This window comes from Sturnira hondurensis, unplaced genomic scaffold (genome assembly GCF_014824575.4).
Source record: "Sturnira hondurensis isolate 20B ecotype Veracruz unplaced genomic scaffold, ASM1482457v3 Scaffold0007217, whole genome shotgun sequence".
NCBI lineage: Eukaryota > Metazoa > Chordata > Mammalia > Chiroptera > Phyllostomidae > Sturnira > Sturnira hondurensis.
Window position 1 is genome coordinate 1,877,277 of NW_028079848.1, and position 20,862 is coordinate 1,898,138.

The 20,862-nt window shown below is 51.0% G+C and overlaps 2 protein-coding genes across 4 annotated transcripts in view; one reads left to right on the forward strand and one right to left on the reverse strand.

Annotated features, from left to right (window-relative positions):
• The window catches only part of FRRS1 (ferric chelate reductase 1), a 29,351-nt gene extending 22,564 nt beyond the window's left edge, over positions 1-6,787 (forward strand). For all 3 annotated transcript variants that reach the window (XM_037051349.1, XM_037051351.1, XM_037051350.1), the window contains 6 exons: positions 942-1,028; positions 2,953-3,050; positions 3,525-3,583; positions 4,616-4,759; positions 5,791-5,852; positions 5,934-6,787. In XM_037051349.1, the coding sequence (XP_036907244.1) occupies positions 942-1,028; positions 2,953-3,050; positions 3,525-3,583; positions 4,616-4,759; positions 5,791-5,852; positions 5,934-6,026 (543 nt within the window). In that variant the 3' untranslated portion in view covers positions 6,027-6,787. The remainder of the gene's footprint in view (positions 1-941; positions 1,029-2,952; positions 3,051-3,524; positions 3,584-4,615; positions 4,760-5,790; positions 5,853-5,933) is intronic.
• A 4,290-nt stretch (positions 6,788-11,077) lies between these two features.
• Positions 11,078-20,862, reverse strand: part of PALMD (palmdelphin) — a 46,189-nt gene continuing 36,404 nt past the window's right edge. Inside the window, exons 4-8 of the mRNA XM_037051352.1 lie at positions 18,066-18,180; positions 17,894-17,927; positions 17,665-17,778; positions 15,543-16,625; positions 11,078-11,450 (exon numbers count right to left, since the gene is read on the reverse strand). Coding sequence (XP_036907247.1) covers positions 11,407-11,450; positions 15,543-16,625; positions 17,665-17,778; positions 17,894-17,927; positions 18,066-18,180 — 1,390 coding nt within the window. The 3' untranslated portion in view covers positions 11,078-11,406. The remainder of the gene's footprint in view (positions 11,451-15,542; positions 16,626-17,664; positions 17,779-17,893; positions 17,928-18,065; positions 18,181-20,862) is intronic.

The following is a 20,862-nucleotide window of genomic DNA, read 5'->3' on the forward strand; positions in this document are numbered from 1 at the left end:
CAGATGCGTTCGGGGGTTCCTCTCCCTGTTTGTGTGTGTGGTACGGTGGTTGTAGCTTTGGAATCCTCACGGTTTCCTGTCTTTTGCTCTTTGGTTTCCTAACCGATTGAGCATGGACACAAGACACTGGATAGAGCTCAGAACAGGGTCGGCTCAATGAAGGATGGGGTTGGGCAAGAGAGGGTGCCGGGGCCTGTGTGTCCCTGGTCACTTAGACTTCGGGACCCTAACGGTCCTGACGTCTGTGTCCAGTGGCGCTGAGCACAGAGGGTGGAGGAAGGAAGGAGAGCAGTCAGGAGAAATGGTGGGTGCTCCCTGCCACCCCCTCCATGCCCCCGCAGGGGTGTGCCCTCTGGCTGCCGGCCAGTCGTCCTCCCACCACCCTGACCCACCAGTCAAGGCCGTCTGTCCTGCCTGCGGGTGGGCATGGGAAGAAGACGTGTTTCTTTTCACATTGCCCTTTGCTTGGGATGAGGGCCCGACTCTCAATAGTGGCCTGATCGAGAGCCAATCATCACTTAACACAGAGCAAAACAAACCTGACCTTTCGCGGGTCACAGAGCATAGACACTTGACGATCAGAGGAAGGTCCGTGAGGATGTGCTGAGCTAGAACGCAGGTCTGTAGAACAATCGCTGCTTATTGGGACAGCGTTCGCCCGGCTGGCCGGCAAGAAAGCTTGAGCGACGTGGGAGAGGCCCGGCCCTGCCGCCCGGAGTTGGGGAGCCTGGCAAATGCTTGTGAACGGCGAGGACAGGGCTTAGGGCTGTCTTTGAGGTTCGGTGGGGGGTACTCAGATTTTTAACTGACCACACACCGGCCAGACGTCAATCAGAAGCATGCCCACAGGGAGTCTCCCGCGATCTCGTCCCCACGGCAACGCCAGCTGCGGTCTCTGACACAAGCAACCGTCCTCTCGCCCTGCCACTTCCCCCTTGCAGGTGCATCGCACGCTCATGCTCACCACTTGCGTCCTCACCGGCGTCGCTTTTGTCCTGCCCTTCGTGTACCGGGGAGGCTGGAGTCGGGTAAGCACCGCATAAGCCACGTAAAGCTTTTTACTAAGTTCCCTTAGAAGTCCGAGGAGAGGCTGTGTTACTCTCCGGGGATGATGGGCGGAAGGGTGTTCCTCCTTCTTCTCCTCCTTCCGTGTGACTCATCTGCAGACTGTTTCACCCAGTGGGGGTCAGGGGTGGAGTGAGGGGGTCAGGGCAGATCCCTTAGGGACGAAATGTGTTTTTAGGCTTCGTCAACTGTTCCGTGTACCCTCTGTGGCTGTAGAGAGTTTTCTGACCATGGACTAGTGGGCGTTTTGCATGTGCTGCTGTGTCTGGCACACGGACACCATAGGCCATCTCCTCTAGTGAACGGGGTGCCTTCCACCGAGCTAACCTCGGTGCGTTCCCTCAGGGACCAGCTGTGCGAAGTGTTATCGTTCAATTAAAAACCTCGAAGGCAGTGGCTGCGGCCGTGATCCCACATCGCAAAGGAAGAGGCTGAGGCTGGGTCTGCAGCTTAGACCTCACGGCCGGCTGGAGACTCACACGTTCTGCCGTGTCCTGGGGACGGGAACCTGCCCAAGGCTCTCGAACTCGGCGTGTCTAGGGTGGGGCTCCTGACCTTTCCTCCCTGTCCTGCCTCACCTGCCTCCAGCTCCCGTGAGCTGTGACTGCACCTTTCTTGGGCAGCAGCCTTGGACTTGTCCTGAACTCTGCTCTCTGCGCACACCCCGCCCCTCACCCAGTGTCAGAGCCGCCCGGGAATCTGTTGGCCCTACTTTTACAACCCTGTGCGTCTCCCCATCACAGATACTGCTCTGTGGGCCTCAGCACCGCCCCCTGCTGGCTGGGCTGTTGCGGTGGGCGCTTCTCACTGGTTTCTCCAGGCCAGCCGTTTCCCATGCAGCCAAGAAGGCAGAATGAGTTTTAAAAACCAAATCAGGTCATGCCACCCCTCTGCCCCAGACTGGTTCTCTAATGTCTCAGTTTGATTCAAAGTTACAGGTCAAGTCCATCCAACAACCTCCATGACTGGGCCCCCAGTGACTCCCTAACCCGATCCCCCCTGCCCGAACTCATCGTCCCTTTCACCCCTGCTGCCCGACTTCCAGGCAGGCCTCTGCTGGGGTCTTTGCAGAGACACATGGCCTCAGTCACCCCTCCTCCACCCTCAGCTGCTTTGAGTCTTTGCTCAAGACGGCTTCTCCGAGCACCCTGCCATGCTCTGTATTTTCCCTGTGTCATGCTGGACAATTTGTTGTAATTTTCCTTTCTCTGCCTCCCACACGAGTATGTAAGCCCTGTGCTTGTTCACTGTGCAGCTTACGCACTCGGGACAGATTCTGGGGCTGAGTAGGTACTCAGTGTGTATTTAGTGAATGTGTGAATGAGGCTTATCGAGAATGAGCGATGTGCTGAGGTCAGAGCCGGGGCTGCTGGTGCCCTCAAAATTTGACATTTCAGTTCTGGCTCTCGCTACGCGAGCTCGGAGGAGCGCGGGGGTCCCAGCAGATCATCCCAGTACCTCGGTGGTGGCTCTCGGCACGCACGCCCCAGTCTAGGTGGGCGGTGAACGCCTGTGGTGGTGTTGGCGGGCATCTGTCACCCGCCGGGAGAGAGGCGGCATTCTCTGCGTGGGCTCCGCCATGGTGCACACACCGTGTGGCCTGGGGCGTGTCACTTGGTGTCTCTGAACCTCAGCTCCCCCGTGGGCAAAAAAGTGGGTCATCCATCAGCGAGTGGGACGCGTCCCAGTGAGCCTGCGTGGTGCCCTGCGTGCAGTGTGTGTGCCTGGTGTAGAGTGGATGCTCGGGGACTGGTGCCGGTTGTTGTGGTTGTCCCCGTCACTGTCGTCACATGTCTAAGACGACATTAGGAATACACACACGTGGACTATGTTGAACTTGGGGGTCTCACTGAAGAGCATTCATGTGATGCGATGTCCCCTGTGCAGCGCGCAGGGTGTCACCCCTACCTGGGCTGCGCCGTGATGACCATGGCGGTCCTGCAGCCCCTGCTGGCAGGCTTCCGGCCCCCTCTGCACGACCCCAGGTAGGCACCCCTGTCTGTGGAGCCGCCCTTCCCCTGGGGTCACAGGTTGCCGGACTCCCCCCTCTCCCCGGGAGGCATGTTGCATTTTATGGAATTCAGCGATAAGTTCTCTTTACGTGAAAGGTTTTTTTTAAAAAAAAAGACTTTATTTATTTATATTTAGAGAGAGGGGAAGGGAGGGAGAAAGAGAGGAAGAGAAACATCCATGCATGGTTGCCGCTCACGCGCCCCCTGCTGGGGACCTGGCCTGCAACCCGGGCGTGGGCCCTGACTGGGCACTGAACCAGCGACCTTTCAGTTTGCAGGCCCTCGCTCAGTCCCTGGAGCCACACCAGCCAGGGCAACTTGAAAAGCTTTAAAATATATTCAGATAATTAGTTCCTAGGCAATAAGAGAAATAGCTTTCTATTCTCTCGGGAAGTAATTGTCGTTCCATCACTTGTAAGAATCCTGACGGCTTCTTTGTTTTGGTAGAAGGCGCCTGTTTAACTGGACTCACTGGGGGATGGGAACAGCGGCTAGAATAATAGCAGGTGAGTAACCACGTGCCCCCCCCATTTGTATATGTAATTGCTGGTCACCCACAGTGCCGGTCGCCCTTTGGCGTACATGGTGTGTAGAGGCCTTAGTAACTGGAGTAGTTGATTGTCGAGGAGAAATCAGCCTTGAACATTGAAATCCAGAACGTCCTCAGAGGTAACTATTTGAGTCATTATTTCAATTTCAAGTGTAACATTTTCTTTCTTTTTTTTAAAAAAAATATTTTATGTATTTATTTTTAGAAGGGAAGGGAAGGAGAAAAGGGAGAGAAATATCAATGTATGGTTGCTTCTCATGCGTTCCCTGCTGGGAACTGGCCTGCAACCCAGGCATGTGCCCTGACTGGGAATCGAACCGCGATCGTGCGGTTCGCAGGCCCACGCTCAGTCCCCTGAGCTACACCAGCCGGGGCTCAAGTGTAACATTTTCAAATTGACTCTAAAACTCTGCTTTTAAGACCTTTTTTTTTTTAGCAGAATAAACTACGTGGGCAGCCAAATATTTAAGCAGCTCAAGTTGAGGGTCACTTGTGAGCTGGGCTGAGCAGGCATCCCGGCCCTCCGTCTCCAGGCCCCTTCCACGGGATGGGGCCTTCCGGGGAAGGGGGGGTCGCACGGGTCAGGGGTGGCTTTCCAGTGTAGTCCGATGCCTTGGGCAACACACGCCAGAGCTGGCAACTCCCCCCACACGCCCATCACCGGGGGGCTCTTTGCGGCCAGGGGGGCACAGCCCCCCGTGCGAGCCACACTCATCTCCCTGCCTCCAGTGCCGACTTCCCGCCAAGTGCGATGCTGCTTTTGGACGAATCAACACGATTCGTTTCCTTCCCCATCTTCCCCTAGCCAGTCTGACGGTAAGACGGGAAAACAAAGAGTACACGAAATATTTGATCTTAAGTATTCATTTAACTCATCTGGTAAACTCTTTTAACTATGTTTTACTTGCCGTAATACGCACAGGTAGACACCCATCATCTCTCTCGGCGGTGGAGACGTTCACATGTATATAATTTCTCATACACACAGTGGCAGCAATGTTTCTGGGGATGGATCTGCCGGGGCTGCGTCTCCCCGGCCCCTGGAAAACCTATACAATGTTGGGGTTCGTGGCCTGGCACGTTGGGGCCGAGATCGTCCTGGAGATACACGCGTACCGACTCTCTCGAAAAGGTAACCTGCTCGGAAAGCGACGTGACACAGAGACGCTTTCACACAAACCAGTGGAATACGACTGGTCTCTTCGCACGCACGGAGGACTCTTCCCTGGTGGCTCGTTAAACATTTCTGTTCTGATTGATTGCTCAGTGGTCAAAATTGTGGGCCCTTTCTGCCTCTCTCTTTCATGAAAGTGTTAGAGATTAGGAGTAAAATATAAGGGAGCGACTTTGGGCTTTGGGGGAGCAGCCTTCTCTACAAGTGCTTTGCTGTGCGTGCTGGTCTGGCCTGGAGCCGGTGTGCAGAGGGCCCCGAATGCTGGAGGCAGAGAACCCTGAGGTGGAGAGGGTAGAGATGCCCCGAGTGGGCCCAGGGCAGAGCCGCGAGCAGGCTCCGCCCGGCTGACTGACGTCCCGTGTGCTGGCCCTTAGGTTGCCTTGTATCTGATACATCAGGTGTAGCTGGCTTGTCAATGCGCCGGACTGGACGTCCCGGCTCTGCCCGAGCTGCCTGGTTGGCCTGAGTCCCAGGCTGGGCGCTACACCTGGAGCAGCGTGGGGTGGGGAAGTCACAGAGAGCGCGTGATTCTTTTTAACTCGCTTGCCTCCTGGACCAGGTGTGTCCTTTCAGCCGCCCCTCTCCCCTGCCCCAAATAATAAGTAAAGGCGGCCTTTTCTAAAAACAAAAACCTCTCTGTTGTCTAGTGTATATGCTGTGGATTTAGGAGCCTGGGTGGCTTTTAGGAACTGATTAGTCCTGCCGCTTTTGGTTCTTGATAGGAATACAAGGGCTTTAGATGGTCCCTGAGTTGTACTTAAAACTTGTGCCGTGAGGAGTTTGACGGGGTGCTTATTGGCTGGAGAGAGAGGGCATGTTTTAAGTGCTTGTCTCCATTTGTGGGAGCCTGAAATATTCAGAAATTTGCAATGTTTGGTAGCTCGAAATGGGAGAATGTGATCAGCAAACACTGCCAGTCAGACCGTTGTGGTGGTACATTTGCCCGTGTGCCCACTGGCCTTACGAACTTATGTTTTTGTCCTTGACAGTTGAAATATTGGATGATACCAGAATTCAGATTATCGAGCCATTTACCATAGCTGACGCAGAAGTAAGTCCTCTCTATTTTATTCATTGACAAAAACCTCAGGGAGGGTGGTGTCTTTTTGTCACACGTCAACTTTTCTTCCAGGGCCACGCTTTCAAAAAGGCAGTGTTAGCGGTTTACGTCTGCGGGAACGTCACTTTCCTGGTCATATTCTTAGCCGCCATCTACTACCTCTGAGCGAGCCCAGGCCTCGCTGCCACCGGCCAGGTAATCACGGTCATCCAGCCGAAGAGACTCAGGCCGCACCGACCGCCTCGGGGCGACCTTGTGAACTCTGACCTGGAAGAGCAGCGCAGGCCTTGCGAGGTGGTGAGCCGCGGAAGCCTGGTTTCTAGAAGCCAACCCTCAGCAGGCCCCTCTGGACGCTACAGGGAGGCCACTCCGGCCTCTGTGCATCATTCTGGGTCTTGAAGGGAAGGTCCAGGAGAGGCGACCCTCAGATGATTCCCTGACGAGGTTTCAGGAGCGTGAGCATGGAAGCAAGAGAACAGGACCTGCCCGCAAACGAGGGACGGCCCCCGGGGGAGAGGAGAGGAGCAGAAACGTGTTTCGGGCTATGAAAATGCTGCGGTGCTTTAAACACAACATCTGTTTCTACCGGTTTATCTCAAGGGTCTGTTTTTCAGGACTTATTGAGAAACTATGTGTTTTCAGTCCAGTGTTTGGGGACACTTCCCTTGCTCCGTGTTTTCTGTCTTGGCTGGTAAAGGTGGACATGGGGCCGACCCCACTGTAGGTTTTGTTGACAATTAAGTCCCTTGCGGATATGGCCATTTCCTTCGCTGTTATGAAGTGTGAGTGTGCGTCTTCTGCTTCAGAGCCGAAGTGGCGTTTCGTGTGTCCGTTGTTTTGACAGCAAGATTTGAGTGGGTTGCCTTTGGAGATTGTAGACTCGCCTTTCAAAATTAATAAAACTTGCCCCTGTGAACGCATCCAAATCACTCTGTTTCCTTGTGGTAATAAGCTATGGGTGGCTCTGTTCTGCCAGAAGTTCCCGATGTGCTAATGAATGAGAATAAGCAGTGTTTCATTCCTTCCTGTTGCAAGAATTGATCTATTTTGTGGTTGGGTCTTACACCTGCTGTAAGGGCTCCTGGCCAGTGGGTGGCGCCATAATACCAAAGTTCTGCTTTGTTTCCTTTCCTGAGGTTCATTGTCAGTCCCCAGATGACGTCATGGGGATAGCGTGTTCCTTCAAATACACCTACACATTCTTTATTTGAAACCAACCAACAAACAAAACGCACCTTTTCTGGGGGAGTTGGGGTTATGGGCTAGGAATAGAAGTTAATTTTCTCATTTGAGTTGTTTGTTTTCTAACCGTGATTATTGGTAGCAATAGTTTGATACCTCCCTCTACATTCCTGACAAACGAACGCAACTATCTCAGGACAGGGACACAAGCAGAAGTGGCCATTCTCAGAATAAAAAAAAGTGTAGGGAGTCCTATTTTATTTTATTTTATTTTTTAAATTTTATTCCTTTGGGGTGTTCTGATTATGTTATAGTTTCTGGTTGGCCCAAAGACCTAATTTCTGTTGGGTACACATAACCTCTTCAGCCATGTACACCTTATCTTTCACTGGGTAAAATGATACAGAAGTTTATTTTTCTTCCTTATCTTGGTGTTTCCCCAGCAGCTTTGGGCTGAGATGTGAATTTTCTGTGTTCATGTTCTGTCCACTTAAGTCTAGGCTACTTCGGATCTAACCTGAATGTGTGTCAAAAAAAACCAAAACCCTCTTTCAGCATAGAACACTAAATGTATGCTAAAATATTTTCCTCCAGTTTTCAGAGACAAGGGGTTAAATGACTAATATATTTCTCTCAATAAATTATGTTCTGTATGTGACAAGGAAGAGCTCTTTGGAGGAGAAGACAGGCCTGGGTTTGTCTGTTTTTAAGTGTGTGAACTGGCTCGGTGTCCAGTGCCAAGCCTGAGCGATGCTATGTTTTTCCTTTTCATCTGTTGGCACTATTTTGATATATCATCAATTGATAGAGAGCTGGCCAAAGAAATCTTTGCTATTTAATCTTAATGGACCAAACCTTTTCAATAATACCAAATTAAGATTCTTCTGCTTATGGGTGGGTGGTTGATATCCCCAAACTGGAAATGCCTATTCTTCACTTGTCTCAATTTTTTTTCTGTTTTTGTAATCAACAATCTGAGTAGTTTTTTTAAAAAACAAATTTCTTTTGATAGGAGCGATTGTTAAATTAAATGCCTTTATATCAGGCATTTGAAATCGTGTGCGTCTTAAAGGTGGGCCCCCTATAAAATAAAAATGTGTGTTTTGGGAAAAGAATGAAACAAATTCTAGAAGACTGTGGCAGTGGGGGCATTTGTAGTGGAAGTGTTTTTGTTTCTATTTTTCTGGTCTGTGGCACCATGTGAGGGCACAGGTAGCTTGTCATGCAAGTCACCGGGGAAGTGACCTATTCACGCTCACACTCTTGTGGTGTTCGTCAGGATTTGGGCTGTGACATGTGTTCAGTGACACCCTTGGTTGCACACTCTGCCCCGGCCAGGGCGCAGTGGGAAAACGCAGACGCAGCCAATACCCCCTCGGCACCTCTCGGGGCCATGTGGCGCTTGGCTGGGCGTCTATTTATGTGTTCAGCCCTGTGGAGCAGAAGAAAGCACGGAGGCCCTTGATCAAGGTGACCCCTGTGGACGGGACTAAAAGAGAGGCTGCTTCTGAGCCTTGCTCACATTTGGTCCAGACCCACTGAGTCCTGGCTCCGCCTCCTGGCCCAGCCCCACCAGGGCATCTCTGGGCCTGGTCCCTGGTGGTCTCCCGCCCGTAGTGTCCTGGGGGTTCCTCTTTGCCTGGCCAAAGCCGGCTGGCCCAGCTCAAGAGGAGCCTTGTCCTTGGAACCTCAGTGGGCCCTGCGTCCCACCTGCCCCCTCCCAGTTCTGACCGTCCTGCAGGTTTGCAAGTCACTCACCTGTGCGGCTCGTCTCGAAGGGCAGCCCGAGGGGCGGGTGCCAGCACCAGGTGCTGTGTGGCCGGGGTCCGCGATGTCGCTGTTCCATCAGAGCACTGAACTACAGCAGATTTCGCAAGTAGAACGTGCATTTTTTACTTTACAAAAAAAGTTTGACGTTCACTTTGAAAACATGGTGTTAAGTGAAAAAGCCAGACCTGAAAGGAAAACTGCTGGATGGTGTTTTTTATGGGGGTCACCTGGACTTGTCCAGCCCACAGGGATGGAAAGGAGCATGAGGGTTCCCAGAGGCAGGGGGAGAGAGGGGGTCCGGCTCTGGGGACTGACGGTGGTGATGCTTGCCGGTCCCGGACTGTACTTCCTGCGCTGAACTGTACGCCAAAAAACGGTTAACGCGGTGAAGGTTGCGTGGTGTCTATTTGACCATCACTGAAAAACACAGGGCCATTCGATGTTTGCAGCAACGCCGTTACTATTCATGATAACCGAGCGATGGAACCAGACCCCTGTCCATCAGCGGAAGGATGGGCAAGCTGACCGCGGGGCACGTGCGGGCCGGGGCGTGTCCTGTGGCCGCAGCGAGGAGCGAGGCGTCGGGGTGGCGGTGATGTGGGCGAACTCTCAAAACGTCACCCCACGGGAATGAAGTCAGACACTCAGGGGCACAGATGTGATTCCCGTGACGTGAAATGGTGGAAGAAGTGGATGCAGGGAGACGGCAGAGCGCTGGCCGCTGGGCTCGGGGTGGGGGGAGGAGCGAACGGGAGGCACGCCCTGCGCGATGGGGGTACAGTCTTGCTTCAGGGTGATGGGACTGTTTAGGACACAGAGGGGGTGGTGGCACAATATTGTGACTGGAAGAAACGCCACTGAATCGCTCACTTTGTCATTTCTCTGTTATGTGAAGCTCACCTCAGTAAACAAATATGGGTCTCATGACTGCTCTTGGATTATACAGGTGGGTGGGAAAATCTGAAGGGGCGGGGGGTGAGCTGTTGGCTGGCCCTAAACTTGTTATCAGTTTAATTATATTGTGCCTGGCCGTGTCCCTCCAGTTTAGGGGAGAAGGAGTTCTCCCAGTCTGTAGAGCATGTCTTCGGAAGCATATCTTCTTCACGTGCTCTCNTTCCCGTGACGTGAAATGGTGGAAGAAGCGGATGCAGGGAGACGGCAGAGCGCTGGCCGCTGGGCTCGGGGTGGGGGGAGGAGCGAACGGGAGGCACGCCCTGCGCGATGGGGGTACAGTCTCGCTTCAGGGTGATGGGACTGTTTAGGACACAGAGGGGGTGGTGGCACAATATTGTGACTGGAAGAAACGCCACTGAATCGCTCACTTTGTCATTTCTCTGTTATGTGAAGCTCACCTCAGTAAACAAATATGGGTCTCATGACTGCTCTTGGATTATACAGGTGGGTGGGAAAATCTGAAGGGGCGGGGGGTGAGCTGTTGGCTGGCCCTAAACTTGTTATCAGTTTAATTATATTGTGCCTGGCCGTGTCCCTCCAGTTTAGGGGAGAAGGAGTTCTCCCAGTCTGTAGAGCATGTCTTCGGAAGCATATCTTCTTCACGTGCTCTCTCATTCATACCTAAAAGAAATTGTACAGTATTCTGTGTTTGCTGCAAGGATCTACACACATTTTTTGATTCCCCACCAGACACAACTATAGGGTCATCAAACTCCTGAGATAAGAATTTCCTGAATCTGATCATGGCTAAGATCTTGTCCAAGGGACCGTCCTTCAGAAAACTAATGCCCACTTCAAACACAGCTGCCCAGCACCTCCTATGAGTGACCGGAGTGGGGTGGCCCTGGTGTGTGGGCCACACTCAGCAGGAACCGTGTGCAGTCCCCGTCCCACGCTTCCCTTGGACGGGAATTGTTCCGTCCAACAGCCTTAGCTCACGGTCAGCCAGGGAACCGGGGATCCCGTGGAACTGAATGGAAGAAACGGTGATGCCGTGAGAAGGGTACACATGCCCGTTATCATTGGTAAAGTCGTGGGCGCTATTGAGAAACTCCAAATCCAGGCCCAAAATACGAGGCTAGTTAGTGCCCACACCTTTCGGGTGTGTGCAGAATTGAAATCGCCCCCAGATCCACCGAGTTGGCTGTTGGGGGAAGGATGTGCCTGTCTCCAAGCCTTGCTGGCCTGGGAGGGTGTGCTTGTGCGTCAGCATTGAAGACGGTGTTTCTGGGATGAGGGGCAGCGGCTTCCTGGGACCTTCCGCCTGGGTCAGCGAAATTGCGGTTTCAGCGAATACACCGCAACCAGGCTATTTTAAATAACTTTATTCTTAAATTTAACAAGCTCTTATTAGAAATGCTTTGGTATCGATACAATAAAAATACACTGGTTCCCCCCACTGAATCACGTCAAGTAACTGGAAAAGTGAAGTGTTTGTGCTCCCCACCTGTTTTTGCATTTTCCCCCCACAAATAATAACTACTGCTTATTCACATGGCTTAATATGGGTGTACTTTTTTGGATCTCCAAAAAAAAAAAAAAAAGAAAGAAAGAAAGAAAAAATATCCAGCAGAGAAAGTTGCAGACATTTCTTAGTTTCTTCTCCAGAGAATGTTTACGTGGATGGGACACCTCTCAGTCAGATAACTTTTTTCCCCAGCTTTGCCATTCTCATTCTTAATGCTGCAAATGAAAGAAAAAAAAAGTTATAAAAAAGCCTTAAGGTCCACTCTAAATGGCCATTTCATAGAAGGCAGGAAAGTTTGGAACGTACCTCGGATGAGTTTCCCCAGCAATTCGATCATCATTTTAGTAGCACAAAAAGACAGTAGAAATAATGAGCTATGATTAGCTTAGGGCCTAGGCAGGTTCAGAACTAGAAGGAACCTATTTCTATTAAGATTGGACAAATCAGTAGCTCGAACACGGCATGACTTGAGTAAATTTAGTGTTAGTGCACAGCTTCCCTATGAGCCCTAGAGAAATTCCATTCTGGCCCACGACCATGTGTGGCACCTATTTCTGAGCTACAAACAGGCACCGACACAGACTCAAGTTCACAGTTAGCTTATCTTTTAACTCATCAAACTGGGGGCTCCCTCCTTGGATAGAGAAAGGAGGAAACGAAAGTTCATGTGGTGAAACCATGTGAACCAGTAATTAAAGTCAGAGCGCTGATACCATGTCTTTGTCAAGATAGAAGTGTTCTCAAATAGCAGATCTGTATTTCTGAGCATGTTCTACCACTAAGGATATACTGGCTGTAGAAACCGATTTAAAAAAAAAAACACGTCGGTTTGGAACTCGTGACGCTCTCCTCGTGTTCTGGCATTGCTAGTCAGGGCTTCCGAGTGTAGCCGCCTCTGTCCTGGTCCCAGAGGCTGACAGGCTTGCGAGGCGCCGATCGCTACTTTCCTGTCCAACCGTCTGCAAAGCTTTGTTTCGTGAGAATAAACAAGGGAAGGCGAGTTCTCTCCTTTCCCGGCCACGTGCTAGCCTGTTAACACGGACTGTCTGTTAACAAATGGAATGACTGGATCTCCAAGAAGCTGTTGTTCAGGAACATGACAAGGGATGGGGGTCCAGTACTGGGAGGGGACTGTGATCATTTGTCTTGTCGCTCTGCTGGCATGGGATGTTTTCATCTACATGAAAAAGAAAAGTCAAATTCCCTTTGGGACTGGAAGGGGCATGGTCACGTCTGATAGACAGGGTCAAGACTGCCCCTTGCGTTTAGGATCAGACCAGGAGCGTGTCCTCTGGCATTGGTGGGTGCTGGGGGTTGACCCCCGAGAACCCCGTTTGTCCACAGTGGGAGGGGACTGAGGCAGACTCTTGGACTACAGGCGCCTCTATCCTGCCCGTAGCAAGAACGAGAGCAGGGGTGAGTTTCATTTTATAAGGCCACCCTCAAAGGCCCCTTCCTCGCAATGGGAGCATTGCTTCAGTGGCACAGAAAGACAGTAGAAATAATAAGCTACGGTTAACTAGGGGCAGAAGCACTAGAAGGAACCCATTTCTATAAAGGTGCAAAAAGCAAGCAGCGCAAACACAGCGTGACATCCGGTGACATTCTTCACGGGCATCCTGAACAGGTGCCTTCTTGGGAGTGGGGCAACCCAGTCCCCACCCTCACTGTCCTCTTTCTTCAGGGTGAAAGTGAACTCCGGGTCCTCAGAGCATGCCATTTCCTCTCCCTGTGCCTGCGGAAATCCGTGGTGTGACTGTCAAGGACAGGCTTGGGGCCAGAGCAATGGGGAGGCTCCGAGGGGCTGCGCCTGCACACCTGGGCTGTGGGCTCTCCGTGTGCTTCTCCTTCCTGCTCTTCTCTGCTTTCTACCTGTCCTCCCCACAGTGGTCAGGTTCCTGGTCCGGCTGCTGGAACTCGGAGGAGGAAGGCGTGCCCCCTCCCCCTCAGAATCTCCTGGCTCCTAGGGCTGCCAAGGTCGGCAATATTGGCACCAACAGCCTGTGACTGCCCTGGAGCTGAGGGTCCCCGCCTTTTCCTCCTGACATGCCACTGGCGCCTCAAAGAAGGGAGAACGGAGCTGAAGAAGTACCAGAATGAGTGGGTGAGAGGGCCCGCCGTCTAGCTGGGGGCCGGCTGGGTAGTCCAGAAGTCCCAGTAAAAGCTTGGCAGGGCCATTCACGGTGGGGAGTGCCTGGCACTGAATTGTGCCCTGGATCACGACTCTCTGTGTTTCCATTAGCAGGTAGACACAGCTTTGCCTAAATGTTCTTGTCGTGGCCCACTCTATTCAAAGTTTGGACTGAAAAATACTGCCTGTAGGTTCCCCAACCTCCACCTTTTCCATCTTTCTTCCTCTTTCACGCTCTTTGGCAAGTTCAGAGCTGCCATTAGCTGCAGCTTCCACAACAACATTCACCTCCAGAGGAAACCAGTTCTGAACAATTACCCCTTCCGGAAGTATTTAGATTCAGCAGGGGACCTATTCTGTAAGTAAAGGAATCGACCGAAGTGGCGGATGTTTAAGTACTAACAATATCATTTTGGGGGGCTTGGGGGGAGAAGCTTACTCTACTTGGTGCTTGTGAAATCGGGGGGCATAGGTGGCTGTATGTTGCTACCTACGGGTGTGCCCACGAGGGCATGTGCCAATAGGAGGCGCTTTCTCAAGCCACTGCAAACATGTCAGCTCTGTAATCCACGCACGGACCTAGAGAACAGCAACACACAACGACGTCAGGGGCACAGGGAAGGAATTTGGAGCTTTCTGTTTATGAGACGCCTTGTGTGGTAGCGCAGAACCTTGTATTGTTACTTCGCCTGGAAGACGTCTTCCTGTTTTCATTATTTCCATTCGGTGGCATAATTAGTGTTTTCTGGAAACGTTACTCACTTCCTGCCTTTTCCTGTGAGGTCAGCGTGTTGACCTGGGTGGGGGTGGGGGGTGAGGGGACCAGGGTGTGCGGGAGGAGCTGCCGCCCACGTCCACGATCCACAGGGTGGGGCACTGTCACCGCTCTCGGCCTCCCACAGGGTGCTCCCCGCAGTCTTCTGAATTTAAGGCGCGACGTTTGCTCAGCAAACAAAGCTCATTCTCAAAGCAGAAGGGGATGTTTAGTCTCAGCCGGTTCCTTGTAGGGGACATGCCATTCAGCTCGGTGTTGGGACACGACGTAAGTGTCCGCTCACCCGGAGGCTAGAGATTCTTCCGAAAATTAAATTCACAGTCCGTAAGCCTCATTTAACTGCACAAAAGATGGGAACGGACCCATTGCATTGTAATTTCGGCAAGCAGAAACCAGGTTTTGTGGGTGCAGAGCGGCACCCTCCTGGGCGGTACAGGAGCAATACACTTCTGTGTGCAAGCTAGTTCTGCTTGCTCGACCAGCCGGGACGCAAGTCATTGCTTTTCCATGAGAATTCCTCTGTCAGAGACATTTAAAATGACTGTCCCTTTCATATTGTGGGATGTCTGGGTATTGTGACTATGTCTTAAAAGTACACCTATCACAGCTGGCAGGTCAGAGTCTTATCTAAATAAGACTACCTAATAGACTGGAATATACTATTCCATTACTAACAAGGAATGCAAAATGGAAGAATGATCACTTTTGTAGAAAAAAGTGTTATTTTCCATTCAATGCTAAGAAAGATAGATGGCTATAAACTTTATAGAGAATGAGAAACACCGATATATAGAAAATAGAAAATATAAGCTTGCTGGGTTCAGGAAGACTATGCAAAATAAAATCTTATAGATACTGTTTGATAGGTAAATTGACATTCTATTTTAAACTATAGAAAAATAAACGAAATAATAAAACTATGCAAGTAGAGAAAAACAAGATATAGCCGAGTAATGAAATATTACACTGAAAATAAGATTTGTGTCTTGTTCTTCCTTGCAAAAGTAAGGCAATTTGTTAGCGTGTGTAGGAAGTTTAGGTCACAGAGAGGCCAGCATCCAGTTCTGGAGGTAAAATACGATTCTCGTGATCCAACTTATTAGTGATCCACATACTTTCAGACACAGCACGTCATCATGTTAGAAGACAAATGTCACGCTACCAGTGTCAGTCAATGCAATATCCACATAAGGCAACAATTAAGAAAATAATTTTTGCTTATGGTTTGAATTGACTGAATCATTCACGGTGGCAATGAACCAGCATGAACGATAAATCTCAGTGTGTGCATTAGTCTACGGGGCAGCCAGAAACACTGAAAGCAGGAGGGTTGGTGGACAACCCAAAGGCAAGGCGGTCACATGACTCGACAGCAGCGGCAAGCCTTGTCATTTTTATTACCTGTCAGGGACGGGTCCTCTGTTCCATCCCCAGCACCTGGGACGGCCTGCAGAGACCTGTGGGCAGCGGTGCCCAAGCTTTCTTCTTGCTCTCGCAGGGAAATGGAGTTCTCGTGGGGAGGTGGGTGGTGCGCGTTCACACGAGGGTTGGCGTCTGGTCTCTTCCTGGGAAGTGGTGTTGGTTTGGCGGGCTGGTTGCCCTGGCTGTCGGGGGTGGTGGGGTGGGGGGGTGGTTTCTTTTCCTCCACCTCCTCCTCCTCCTCCTCCTCGTCGATCACAACCAGCTCAGCGTGGATGATCCCGTCGTACCCCGTCAGAAGCCCCTTTTCTTCTTCATCGTCTTCGGCCTGCTGGTACCCCATGAAAATCATCGTCACGGGCTCTGCCCCGTCCATGTCCGGAGGCAGGGAATGGACGATATTGTATCTGACGTCTTCCTCGTACCCCTGGCAAGCTGGCGAGGGGCCCTGGTGTTCTGACCCCCTGGGACTCAGCCTCGCCTTCGGAGAGGGTGTGCCTGTGTCCCGCATCCCGTCCGACTCTTCCCGAGGAGTCACCAGCCTCTTCTGGAGAGTGTGAGGCATCTCCTGGCCTCGCTGAGACAGCGATCGGGGGTGAGGGATTGGCCGGGCGGGACTGTCCTGATTCCAGCCGTGACCTCCCTCCTCAGAAAGCCCGTTGTCCACGTGGTGCAGGGACACGCTCCTCTCGCTTCCCAGTCTGTCCACTTTAGTCTTGATCCTGTCTTGCAAGTTTGGTCCAGGGCTTGCCTGCTCTCGCTGTGGAGTTGTAGGCCTGCAGAACGGATTGGCGTAGACGGGCTCGTGGTATTCGGTTGGGCATTTGGAGTTCCTCTCCGAGGCCTGTCTCAGGAGCTCCTCCACCTCCACAGGGGCCAGGCCGTCGGTGCCGTTGACCTTGGCCTGGGGGTTGGCACTCACTGCGTACACTGACTTCTGCCCGTCGTCGTAGACTTTGACGCCTGCGCCTCGGAAGTCGTCAGACGGGAGGGGTATGGATGACAGGACCGTGCTTTCTCCGGTCTTCAGGTCCTTTTCGACTTTGATTTCCATGGCGTACAAAGCTGTTGAGAGACAAATTTGATCTTTGATTTCGGTTAACTTTCACTCTTGTAAACTAGCCTGTTTTCACGGGGTTTATTTTTTAAAAATATTTTTTAAAGATGTTATTTATTCGATCGCAGTTCAATTCCCAGTCAGGGCCATGCCTGGGTTGCGGGCCAGTTCCCGGCAGGGGACACACCAGAGGCAACCATACATTGATATTTCTCTCTCTCCTTCCTTTCCCCTCTAAAGATAAATAACTAAAATCTGGAAGAATAAAAAAGATGTTATTTATTTATTTTTAGAGAGAGGGGAAGGGAGGGAGAAAGAGGGGAGAAACATCAACGTGTGGGTGTCTCTAATGCACCCCCTACTGGGGACCTGGCCAGCAACCCAGGCATGTGCCCTGACTGGGAATCGAACTGGTGACCCTTTGATTCGGAGGCTGGTGCTCATTCACTGAACCACACCAGCCAGGGCTATTTTTTTATGTTAAGTTCCCCTTTGATGGTTTACACTGGAGATGTCTCGGTTTTAATTTCTGATTCTATTTGTTAACTACGTAGTGACCAATGCTGCAATGACGTGGGTTTTTAGGTCAGGATGCGTGAAATCAGTGGGAAATGGGGGGGACTGGGGAAGAGAAGTGGACGGTTCCACTGCAGACCCAAAGATACACTCTTTGTCATGAATAAACCCGATGAGACAGATTTCCACTCTTTTACACGACTCAGCAGGAGGAGTCAGGTCTCCCCTCTGGGTAGGGAGGTGTACGCCTCACTGCCGGTAAAGGCCCAGCACCGGGCGCATGTGTCATTAAGTTGTCCCCTTGCTGCGCAGGTAGCCCAGCAACCTGGTGAAACCGCAGAGGAAAGTCCCTCTAAGTTTTCACGGCACGGAGGTCACCCGCACCTCTGCCGGTGGCTCACACACCTCCGGGAAGTTCGCAAACTGGACTGCTTACCCAGGAAGCTCAGGATGTCGTAGCAAGTTGCCGATACGGGTCACGGTACAGTCTGACTTTGAGACCCTGCCTTTGGAGACGGATCCTGCACGTACCTTTTCTATCTTGTTCATCGTCTTCTGTCCCATCATTTCTTTCCTTCCTCAGTCTGGAAGGCACGTAGGATTTTGGAAGGTCGGGGATGTTAGCGTAGATGTCTTCAATCGACTCTGTAAAATTAATATTAATTCAGATTACATCTAGGATAGATCGATAACAATGGAAAAATTTCAGTGGGCTAATCAAAAAATATCTTCATTAAACATAGAGTGCTCAAAAACATACCTCTGGTCGTCTCTTCCTTTTCCACCTTCACAGACTATAGGAAAAAAGAATTCTTTATGTCAATACAGTTGAAAAAATGAATTCTAAATGCGGTTCTACTTTGAAGAGTTATATACTGTGTGAGGACCCACTTTGAGAGGAAATTGTGAGTCTGAGATTGGCTCATGCTCACCCTTATTATGTCCTCCGTCGTCCTCTCAATCGCTTTCAGCTTCTTTAAAATCGCTTCCTCATTAGTTGAGATTTGTAGTTCGGCCTTTTCGAGATCTTGGATCTCCCTCTCAAGTCTGACAACAGAAAGATACGCTTTTTATTGCTTCAGACAATGCCAAGGCAGAGTTCTCAAATACATCTTCCCCTCGTCTAAACGTTCCTTGGAGGATTGTGTGTGAATATGTCTATACCTTCTGGGAACGTAGCATCGCACCACACATCACACTGAGTACGTAGAAGGTACCTAGCACCTGACTTTGAACAATTTTCGATTCAGGTTAAAATTTTTTTTGAATAAAAGGAATTCTTGGGTAAAGTATTTGACCCTTGCCCCATTTTCTTCATTGTGGTTACTACTGTTCCTTCCAAACGAAATGGAGAAATTACCTTTAGAAGGAGACTTATGTTTAAAGTTGAAGCCACAGGAACAGCACATCTGTAGTTCCCCGATGTCCCTTACCCAAGTCTCCATGTAAGTCATTTGGGAAAATGATGATAATAATTCTTTCTAGCCAATCAACACTTTATTTTTTATTTTTTAAAGATTTCATTTATTTATCTTTAGAGGGGAAAAGAAGGAGAGAAGGAGAGAAATATCAACTTATGGTTGCTTCTCGTGGGTCCCCTGCTGGGAACCAGCCCGCAACCCAGGCATGTGCCCTGACTGGGAATCGTGTGGTTTGCAGGCCCGTGCTCAATCCACTGAGCTGCACCAGCCAGGGCCCAATCAACACTGTAAAACATCATAGTTATTAAACTTGATTTAATAATCATAGCTATTTAACACTTAAAGACCCTGCATGTCGTTGCACCGAGAATGACACTTAGTTTTAAATTCACAGTTTCCTACGTGTCGGGCCACGTGACAGTGAGTGGGGCGAAGAGAGGGGCAGTGGGCAGAATCTAGGGCAGTGGCCTCAGCTGCTGCCGTTGATAAAAGATAAATGCTGGGAAAAAATGGTGCACATGACCTGAGGAAGTGTAAGGGAACCTTCAGGGACACCGAGACAGAGACATCTGAAACGGGACTGCTGCGAACATCCCGAGTGGCTCTCCTGACCCGTGTACAGCTGCGTGTCAGATTCAAGTTCACTGACGGGTGTGGCATCACCATAGGCGTCCTTTGTAAAAACGTAGACACTGGCACCTGTGCCCGCAGCCGGGCCAGCCCCTGGAAGCTGTGACACGCTCGTCATTTCTCAGCCAAATGCCCTTAAGCTCTCAAGTCAGCTGCCTGCGAGGATGGCTGATGAGAAGCGGCAGCTGGGCCTGGCGATGACAGCTGTGGTGGAGAGTGTCGCCGAAGGTGTTTGTTGGTTGTCTTGGCTTCCTTCTTCGAGACAGTCGTGGACCTCGCAGCTCGAAGGCCCTGCGTGATTGTCACATGGCCAACGTCCCCGGATCTGCCCTCTCAACTCTTCTCCCACCCATTGCGTCGGTTTCAAAGTTCTGACTGTGGCCACCTCTGGTCACTGGCAGGTGACTGTTTGCAGGGGAGAAGGTTTTCCTCCTGCAAATAACAAGCAGCACCTCTGGCTTCTGAGGAGGTGCCGAGGTGTGACCGCCATTCTATTAAAATGCCTTGTATCCATGGTAATGCATCCACATTGCTGTGGGAACGTGTTGGCTGGTAGAGTGGAAAGTTCTACGCCCTTAGTGACAAATCCGGATTATTCTGTTTCTGCCACTGACTATTCGTGAGAGCCGATTCCCGGAACCTCTCTGCCTCTCGGTTTCGCAGGGCGTACGGTGAAAATACAGTATCTGCCTCACTTTATTCAGAAGGTTGGTGAAGCCGAGAAGAGATGATGTATGTGAAAGCACGTGGACTGTGGTTGACGTCAGATGTGTTAGTACAGTGTCAAGTGTTGAAGGTTTTTTGCAATACCCTGTGTCTCTCTCCATGCGTGTCGGGGACCGTGTCCTGCAGAACCTTTGGGTGGAACGCAAGGAAGTTCAAGTCGTTGCTGCAACAGCTCCTGCGTCTCAGGCTCCAGCTGTAGGAGCAGTTGAACCTGGGTCTGAATCCTAGTTCATCGGCCACTTTCCTAGGGGACCCCAGACACGTCACCAGGGCTTGCTAAGCCTCATTGTCTTCATTCACAGATACTCAGTATCACCTCTGTACCAGGCTCTGTCCCCGTGTGGGGGACACTACAGAGAACGAGGTGTTCCCCTCCGGGCAGTGGGACAAGATAATGCAACCTTCCTTGGGAAGGGCTGGACGCCGAGTGTCCTCGGCTTTGCAGGCCGCATTCGGTTTCTGTTGCATGGTCTTCTTTTTATTATTTTTCCTTTTATAATCCTGTACTAACATAGAAACCAGTTTTAGGTCATGGCTATACAAAAACAGGTCAGGGCTAGGTTTGATCCTGGGCTAGAGTTTGCCAGCTCCTGCAAATGTGTGTGTACATATATACGAAGATATATATTCAATAAATAAATGAGTATATATACGTACACATCCATTTAACTATGAAGAAACCTATTTCCATGAAGAAAGTAGAATAAAAGCTATTAAAGAAGAATGAGGGGGAAAGACAGTGGCTGGGGAGGGGGCACTAACTTGCACAACGTGGTCACCAGAGTCTCTCTGACAAAGTGTCACTTCCACAGAGACCTGGAGGGAATGAGGGGGGCCTCAGTGGGTTTCAGAGAGAAGGGAGATGACACAAAGATAGGAAGCAGGCCGAGCGCAGTGACGTCAGGGTCTGGCGGCAGGCAGCTAGATGGCCGCGGGCCTCGGCCACCCTAAG